Here is a 9,813-nt window from a genome sequence, read left to right on the forward strand (position 1 = left end):
TACACTCAATGCAATCTGTAGCAACTTCAGAGGTAAGATAGCATTTCTTAATAATGTGTTCAGTATTACCCTGTGCTGTGGGCTACAAGCTAGTAAAAAACACACAGTGGTGATCAGATAAAGCAACATCAACAATAGAGGATATGTCAATAGAAAGTCCCTTGGTAATAACCAGGTCCAGATTATGGCTGCGGTTATGGGTGGGCCCAGTAACATGTTGGATAAAGTCCATAGAGCTCAAAAGATTCATAAATTGAATGACCTTGGAGTAAGTCTCTTTGTCAACATGAATATTAAAATCGCCCAACACAATGATTTTATCATAGTTCTCAAGGATAGTAGTGTAACGTTTGTCGTTAAGGGTAGACCAAGGCGCAGCGTGATTTGGGTTCATCATACTTTATTGTAAATGTGAACCAGCGGAACCCCCCCCCCCACAACGAACGAAAAGCTTCGTCGTGCAAAATACATGCAACCAAACAAAGACAAGATCCCACAACTGAAGGTGGGAAAAAGGGCTGCCTAAGTATGATCCCCAATCAGAGACAACGATAGATTGGGAACCATACTAGGCCAACAAAGAAAAAGAAAACATAGATATACAAAAACTAGAGTACCCACCCTAGTCACACCCTGACCTAACCAAAATATAGAGAATAAACAGGGATCTCTAAGRTCAGGGYGTGACAAGTAGACAATAGTTCTGAGAAATCAGTAAAGAAAGTGGGGCAGTGCTTTGGTGGCCTATACAAGGTTATGGCCAGCACTGATGGCTGACATTTAAACAGTATAGCATGATACTCAAAAGACCCAAAGTTGCTTCAATAAGAGCGATACTACAGTCTGAAGACAGCCATGTTTCAGTGAGAAACATGCAATCAACTTTGAGCTCAGTAATGAGATCATTCACAAGAAAGGTTTTATATGTGATTGTTCTAACATTTAAAAGTGCCATATTCAATGAGTGTGGGCCACTCTGCCCATGGAGCATCTGCCTCGTGGTAACCAATGGAATAACAACCAAATGATTACCGTTACAACCATGTTTTCAGACAGTCTCCAATCTATCAGAATGGTAGGAGATTACAGTTTGTGTAAACTCACTAGAAGGCAGAGTAAAAGGAACATACATACTCACAATAACCACAGTGCCACTTCTACAAGAGTTTAAATGGTTTCCAATTCCTCTGTTGCTTATTCTGACAGGGAGGACTGGAGCACTACCAGACCCTGTCCCACAGTCTGACAGGGAGGACTGGAGCACTACCAGACCCTGTCCCTCAGTCTAACAGGGAGGACTGGAGCACTACCAGACCCTGTCCCACAGTCTGACAGGGAGGACTGGAGCACTACCAGACCCTGTCCTCTGTTGGCTTTTATTCTGACAGTGAGCGATAGGAGCACTCCAGACCATGTCCCTCAGTCTGACAGGGAGGACTGGAGCACTACTACAGACCTGTCCGCAGTCTGACGGGAGGACTGGAGCACTACCAGACCCTGTCCCTCAGTCTGACAGGGAGGACTGGAGCACTACAAGACCATGTCCCTCAGTCTGACAGGGAGGACTAGAGCACTACCAGACCATGTCCCACAGTCTGACAGGGAGGACTGGAGCACTACAAGACCATGTCCCTCAGTCTGACAGGGAGGACTAGAGCACTACCAGACTCTGTCCTTCAGTCTCTTAAACAGTTTGCAATGTTGCTGGAAATAATCCTGGAACCCCTGTAGTTGTGTTAGCCTGCACACACACACAAACACAAGTCAAAGACAGTCAGCTGTGTAGCCCATGACACTGTAGTCTGGGCTACACTCTGCTGTACAATAGATAAGAACCCCCAGAAGCGTTGTACCATTACTGTTTCTAGCYACTTGTCTTATTAAACTAAATCCTTACTGTGTTTGCAGATGTGAAGGGATAAACTGTTTTTACCTGTCCAATTCTTTCAGATCTGTGAATATTAAAGGGGTAGTTGTGGCTAAATATCTACATTGAGAATGGCCAGACACTCCTTCCTCAGTTTGTTTGTGTGTGTTCCCATCTTTTTAATGCACTCACATCGGTCCCGTGTGGCTCAGTTGGTAGAGCATGGCGCTTGCAACGCCAGGGTTGTGGGTTCATTCCCCACGGGGGGACCAGGATGAATATGTATGAACTTTCCAATTTGTAAGTCGCTCTGGATAAGAGCGTCTGCTAAATGACTTAAATGTAAATGTAAATGTAAGGGCTGCTGATCATTGACATGCTTATTTCTACAATAGTCTATAGTATTATAGACCAACAGAGGGCAGCCTTGCACCACAGAACTCTTTCACACCCATTGGCATTGATTCTGTGTGTGTGTGTTTCTATATTTTTTAGGTTGGTACTTTTGTCCTATTTCACACATGTACTCATTTTTATTATACGCATGTGAATTGGAAATGTTTTTTTTTTTTTACATATGCCAACTCCCCCTGAGACACCCTTGGAGAGTGGGGTCACAACCAGAGATCAGCCATTATTGACATTGACCCTGTAGCAATTATACCCTTACTCGGCTACCTATTTATGTGTGTGTGGATGTGTGGTTTTGCATCCTATACCAGAGTCAAATAGAGATTTTTCTTCACTCTCCGTCCCCCCACCTCGAGGCTTGTGGGATTCTTACGGCCCATCTGTGTGTAGAGACAAAGGGCCTATAGGCCAGCTCAGGCCCAGCTCTCGCCCAAGCCCCTGCTGCTGGAGTGGCCACAGACAATACCCCATCCCCCCCTAGGGACGAGTGAGAGATTTTTTTTGTCGCTGGCCTACACACAATACCCAATAATGTCAAAGTGGAATAATGTTTTTTATTTTTTATTTTTTTTACAAATGTATTAAAAATGAAAACCTGAAATGTCTTAAGTCAATAAGTATTCAACCTCTTTGTTATAGCAAGTTCAGGGGTAAAAATGTGCTTAACAAGTAATATAATAAGTTGCATGGACATTATTTTTGAATGACTACCTCATCTCTCTACCTCACACATACAGATAATTGTAAGGTCCCTCAGTCGAGCAGGGAACTTCAAATAAAGATCAGGAAGGGTTTCCAATTCCTCGCAAAGTAGGGCACCTGTTGGTCGATGGGTAAAAATAAAAAAGCAGMCATTGAATATCCCTTTTAGCATGGTGAAGTTATTAATTGCACTTTGGTTAGTATATCAATACACCCAGTAACTACAGAGATACAGGTGTCCTTCCTAACTCAGTTGACGGAGAGGAAGGAAACCGCTCAGGGATTTCACCATGAGGCCAACAGTGACTTTAAAACAGTTACAGAGGTTAATGGCTATGATAGGAGAAAACTGAAGAAGGATAACGGCATTGTAGTTACTCCACAATACTAACCTAATTGACAGAGTGAAAAGTAAGCATGTACAGAATAAAAATATTCCAAAACATGTATCCTGTTTGCAACAAGTCACTAAAGTAATTCTGCAAACTATTTGGCAAATCAATTAACTTTTTGTCCTGAATACAAAGTGTTATGTTTGGGCAAATGTAATGAAATACATTACTGAGTACAACTGCATCATGTTATGGTTATGCTTGTAGTCGTTAAGGACTGGTGTTACGTCCGTCGTCGGACATCCCACAAACTAGGGTGGAAAAACAGGCTGCCTAAGTATGATTCCCAATCAGAGATAACGATAGACAGCTGCCTCTGATTGGGAACCATACCCGGCCAACAAAGAAATAGAAAACTAGAATGCCCACCCAAATCACACCCTGAYCTAACCAAATAGAGAAATAAAAAGGCTCTCTAAGGTCAGGGCGTGACAACTGGGGAGTTTTTAAGGRKAAAAAAAGAAATGGAAGGGAGATGAGCACAGGCAAAATCCAAGAAGAAAACCTGGTTCAGTCTGCTTTCCACTAGACACTGGGAGATTAATTTGCCTTTCAGCAGAACAATAACCTAAAACACAAGGCCAAATCTTCACTGGAGTTTCTTACCAAGAAGACAGTATATGTTCCTGAGTGGCTGAGTTATATGTATATAATCTATGGCAAGATCTGAAAATGGTTGTCTAGCAATGATCAACAACTAAGAATTTTGAAAAGAATAATGGACAAATATTGTACAATCCAGGTGTGCAAAACTCTTAGACTTACACAGAAAACTCATAGCTGTAATCTCTGCCAAAGGTGATTCTAACACGTATTGACTCAGTGGTGTGAATACTTATGTAAATTTGCAAAAATGTATGAAAACATGTTTTCCCTTGATCATTATAGGGTATTGTGTGTAGATGGGTGAGAAAGAAATATGTTTAATCCATTTTGAAWTCAGGCTGTAGCACAACAAAATGTTGGGGTATGGGGTATGAATACTTTCTGAAGGCACTGTACATATATTTCAGGATGTTGTGTATCCCTGGAAATATTCAGAATTCATGTGTCACGCCCTGACGAGTTTGCTTTGTATGTTTTATGTTTTGGTTGGTCAGGGTGTGATCTGTGTGGGCATTCTATGTTGTATGTCTGGTTTGTATATTTCTATGTGTTTGGCCTGATATGGTTCTCAATCAGAGACAGGTGTTTTGCGTTGTCTCTGATTGGGAACCATATTTAGGTAGTCTGTTTTGTATTGTGGGTTGTGGGTTATTGTCTATGTTATGTTGCATGTTAGCACATTGTTTATATAGCGGTCACGTTCGTCTTATTCRTTTTGTAAGTTTGTTTAAGTGTTCTTCATTAAAGATAGAAGAATGTATTCAAACCACGCTGTGCTTTGGTCCAMTTCTTACGACGATCGTGACATCATGTAAACATAACAGTTTGAAAACATAGCTTATACAAAAGAAAGTGGTTTCTTGGCACAATTTACCCCAGGTTTAAGGTAGATGAACATAGGGACAGGGTAAGCATATAGGGACACATTTCTAACATGTTGGGAAGAAAACATTTCAATTGTGTCCTAGAGGGAGGCAAACCCAACTGAGGAAGGCATTTACATTTTTTGTACCCCCTTTTTCTCCCCAATTTCCATCTTGTCTCATCGCTGCAACTCCTCAACGGGCTTGGGAGGTGAAGGTCGAGTCATGCATCCTCCAAAACATGACCTGCCAAACCGCGCTTCTTAACACCCACCGGCTTAACCCGAAAGCCAGCCGCACCAATGTGTCGGAGGAAACACTGTTCAACTGATGACAAGGCCAGCCTGCATGCGCCCGTCCCGCCACAAGGAGTCGCTAGAGTGCGATGACCCAAGTAAAGCCCCTCAACCAAACCCTCCSCTAAACCGGACAACGCTGGGCCAATTGTGTGCYGCCCTATGGGACTCCAGATCACAGTCGGTTGGAGTACAGCCTGGGGTCAAACCTGGGTCTGTAGTGAAGCCTCTAGCACTGCGTTGGAGTGCCTTAGACCGCTGTGCCACTCAGGAGACCCAGGGARGCATTTGTCATCATTTGAACTTGACTAAGCACACAAATGTGAGGTGTCTTCAAAGTACTGTGCATAAAACTGACAAAGTGTCATCATTATGGGGTATATTGATTAACCATTTCCTCAACTTGCACCTGGCCAAATGGCACAATTTACACCAAAGCCACCATTTTGACTATATTAGCCCACACAGCTACAAGGCTGCACTTTCGTGCTAGGTTTAGGACCTCATATTGTAGCTTATAGAGACTCCAATTGATGTATAACCTTTGTAACGGCTCAACTAACCCTTTGGCACGACTTACTCCACTTTCCCCTATGTGACATTTCCTTCATTTTCTCCTTCTTATAATTTTGCTTTGTGGCTTTAGTTGATGCAAGCTTTTAGCTATCCGAATTTACTTGAGGTATATTTTTATAGATTATTTCGTTGTAAATAATTACCTTGAACAAAGTATTAGCCTAGTTTGTTTCAATAGGTTTTGTTTTGACGAATTAGACCCACAACATGCTTCTTCTGTATTCACAAAACTGACATGAATTTCCATGTAGAAAATCTKGTTTGTTAATAAATATTTAATGTTTTTCATGTAGCATTTTCTGGGCTGCTTTATGTTGCATTATTTATCAATGGGCTATCCAAATAATATTAGGCCTACAGCCTACAATTATTGTCCTTATTATTTATCCATCGAATAAGCTCTCTTTGTCCAGCCAATATGATGCTTTTTCCGTTTGTCCATGATTCCCATGTCACCTCTCCCTAAATGTATGTATGTGTGTGTGTGTGTGTGTGTGTGTGTGTGTGTGTGTGTGCGCTCGCGCCCGCGCCCGTCCCGGGGGATTTGGCAGACGGATGGGCTGTAATGCGGTTGTCTCTGCTCGTCTGCAGGAACACCTGCCCCTTCCGTGGGGAGAGCGTCTGTCCTCCCGCTGCAGAGCGAATCCCCAGCTCAGACACTGGCACAGACCTCGCCTCTCCAATCTGGGGAAATGATGAAATAGCCTGGCGTCACAGATATCTTTAGTGTAGAAATGKTTTAGTCGAATTTCCACCTGAACGTTTGCCAGAATGTCCATACAACAACAAACATTTAAGATAAAAAAATGTATTAACAATTTATAAATTTATTAACAAAAGCTTTTTAGGTGTGTTATATATATATATGGCCTACTAYAAAAGGACACCCTGAAATGTTAAGCAATCTTTGGAAAGCAGGTATTGGCTAAAGTAAACTATGGAGATTGTCACAGAAAATAATGTTATTGTCCTTAAAAGCTGAACATGAAACCAACAAACTTCTGGAGAATCGAAAAATCTAATAATGAAATTGTTGGCCTAAAGCTGAAACTGGGTCTCACCCTACCAAACAAAACACTGCAATCTCACTTGCAACCTCTGCATTTAACAGGGATTTCAAAAACATTTTGGGAAATTTTTAATAGATAAAATCCGATAAAAAGTGCAATAAAGAGCAACATTCTTCGTTCTGTTGTCAGAGTATAAATAATAACTGTTATATATATTACAAATAAATATGCATGTGCAAACACCAGACATAAGAAATTACAATGTAAACATGAATTGATAAATACATAATTTACTAAGCCTAATCCAAAAACAAATAACGAATATAATATACAACATATCATATCTGTAAATAAGTGGCACTTATATTCTACTTTGATCTTCATCACTGATTTCAGCGAATCTCTACAGCTATAGGTCCTTTAAATCAGCCCTGTCCGGAGAGAAGTTTCGCCATGGCAAATATTGTCTAACAGGACAGCTTTTCAATACTAGGCTAATAAACCTAGAAGAAGTAGGATCACCCGACATTATTGCTGACACTTTTCTGACACTGCAAATTTGGATTCGATTGGGTAAGTCTGTGGGGCAGCAGTTTCTCTCCGTCACAACACTGAGAAAGAGAAAGACATTAGGTCCTGTTTTACTGTGTGACTCTGGCCTAGAGTGGCAGCACATAGGGCACTTTGGCACACACTACAGGCACAGCAGTGCTCCCAGGCCAGATATGTGTCAACAACGTCTATCAGGCATTCGTATGCAGTCCACCCTACCCAGTCTCCATCTTCTGTCTTCTTCTCTCCTTCACTGACGGTGTCCATCCTTGACTGATGACCTACGCATCCAGCACATGGTTGAGGTAGGTGATGTAGCAGATTGCGAGCCGGAGGATCTCAATCTTGGACAGCTTCTTGTCTGGTGGAAGTGTCGGGAGAAGCTTCCTCAGCTCGGCGAACCCAACGTTGAAAGCTTCGACGCGGATGCGCTCTCTTGTTGCGTGCGCGGAACGGTACTTGGCTGTAGCGCGCCTCCGCCTCCTCTTCTCCTCCCTGCTGAGGGAAGGAATGGACAGAGAGCGCGCCTTGCCTTCGCCCTCTGCTGGCTCCGCGGGCAGGGGTGCGCACTCCATYTTGATGCTGTTCAGCAGGGTCTCTGTATCGGGCTGCCCCCAGGGCAGGTCAACGTCTGGCTGGTCAGGACTCAGCATCATCTTCAGGCCGTCTGTTTTGTGGTCTGTTTTCAGATCAAAGGTTCAACCCCTGTGGCAAAAATAGGATTTAGTCTTATAACAAAGTATATGTGAGAGAATATGTTAAGTTTCTATGGACAATTCGATTTTCGATTTTTAAAAACGGAGAGAATRTTTTTGCAAGATGCGCATGTTCGCAAACCTGTTGTGCGCTGTCCTTGGTGCTGATTCTAACAAATCACTTTCGTCTAGGCTTGTTATTGTCTGATTTAGGTGCTGATTTAGGTTTCCCTGTTGATACAATGTGGAGTATCTGGATTATTAAAAAGCCCTTAAAAAGATCTATCGAAAATAGCTTATTACTATTCATAAAGTTTTGCAATTCTGTCTAGTCTTGACCCTTTTAAAACTGTCTCATCTGCCCATTTTATCGAATCAAATTTCCACAGGCTGCATTTCATTAAATCGTATAGCTGCGAACAGAGACCACCTAACACAGCAGACATTAAATCATCATCTGACCTAATTGAAATTAATTATTGTGAGAGCTCTGGATTCACGTGAAACAGCTGGCCATCTGTCTTGCAGACGATTCACCCGCTGTATGGTTGAATGACGCGCGTTTGAAATATGCAGAGACACACACGGGATATCCTTTATATGTTGGGTCATATAAAGGAACCATGATTCATTAAAAAAACGTTTTTTTACATTTATTTAACTAGGCAAGCCAGTTAAAAACAAATTCTTATTTACAATGACGGCCTACCGATTTTTGTTTTAAAATATCAGTTCGGGGATTCGATCCAGCAACCTTTCGTGCACTGGCCCAACGCTCTAACCACTAGGTTACCTGCCGCCTCATCATGTAACGTTTAGAGTTTAGAGGGGATAACGTAAATGATCATACACCACTAACTATTTCTATAATAAAAGGCCACTTATAAAAAGGAAAAAGATATGCTTTAAAACCAGCCAGCATAAATCAGTTATTAGTTTCACTTTGAGGAATGTTACAACTCACCAATTTAAATTTGCTCAACTTTATCCAAGAAGGGTACACCCCTGAGGAGTTATTTCCACTGTAAAAACTCTCGTTGGTGTCACTCACGGTCACACATCTCCAACCCTTCTCATCAACATTTATTTTATTATAGGTGATGCCAACTTCAAATTAGATGTTAGTCTATTCAAAACGATTTTACGTGTCCATTAACTATAAGCGGACGACAGGTGTTTCTGTTGTCGTTCTTTCGTTCTTTTCATTTGAGCATCACTTGATTGTTTGAGGACAGATTTTCTTAAGTGTTGTCTCTTGACTTCCGCTGTAGAAAACACATGAGGTTGTTGTGAGGAGAGGGTGCGCTCGTGGAGAGAGTGACTCCTGTAGTCCGCCTTGTTTTCCCGTGATATTATGATGCGCTTTAGTAAACTGCATGCCAGGGACCATTCTTCTKTGAGGGGACCGATTACAGGGAATCCTTCCGCCTGCTCGTGTCTCACCTTCGCCCGTGCTGACTCTCTTGTGCGTGCCAGATTGTGTGAGAGATAAGAAGAGCCGAACCCCTAATAACGCCTCGCGGGGAGTGACTGCAGCATGAGGAATACATGAGGAATGGTATTGTCTGCCTCGTTGTTCTTTCACCCTCCCTCCTCCTCCTCCTCCCCCTCCTCCTCCTCGTCCTCCTCTCCCCTGCGATAGTATATAGACACCAATGGTGACATATCGTATTGGGTAAAGGTGCTAGTGAGATGATCACGATGTTCATCAGTGACACCACACATAACATATATCTTAATCAATTGATTGATGCAATGATTACCAATTGTTCCGGTAATGGTTTTTGTGTGTATATGTCATCTCCAAAACACAAATAACCTCCATCACTGAATCTAACTGAAA

At 42.2% G+C, this 9,813-nt stretch overlaps 1 protein-coding gene across 1 annotated transcript; it reads right to left on the reverse strand.

Annotated features, from left to right (window-relative positions):
• Positions 1–6,565: 6,565 nt before the first annotated feature.
• LOC111959667 (helix-loop-helix protein 2-like) lies at positions 6,566–9,524 on the reverse strand. The gene is made up of 2 exons (XM_023981404.1): positions 8,935–9,524; positions 6,566–7,980 (listed from the first exon to the last, which is right to left on the reverse strand). The coding sequence occupies exon 2, from the start codon at positions 7,929–7,931 to the stop codon at positions 7,557–7,559; it is 375 nt and encodes a 124-aa protein (XP_023837172.1). The 5' UTR covers positions 7,932–7,980; positions 8,935–9,524; the 3' UTR covers positions 6,566–7,556.
• Positions 9,525–9,813: the final 289 nt, after the last annotated feature.

This window comes from Salvelinus sp. IW2-2015, linkage group LG36 (genome assembly GCF_002910315.2).
Source record: "Salvelinus sp. IW2-2015 linkage group LG36, ASM291031v2, whole genome shotgun sequence".
NCBI classification, from domain to species: domain Eukaryota; kingdom Metazoa; phylum Chordata; class Actinopteri; order Salmoniformes; family Salmonidae; genus Salvelinus; species Salvelinus sp. IW2-2015.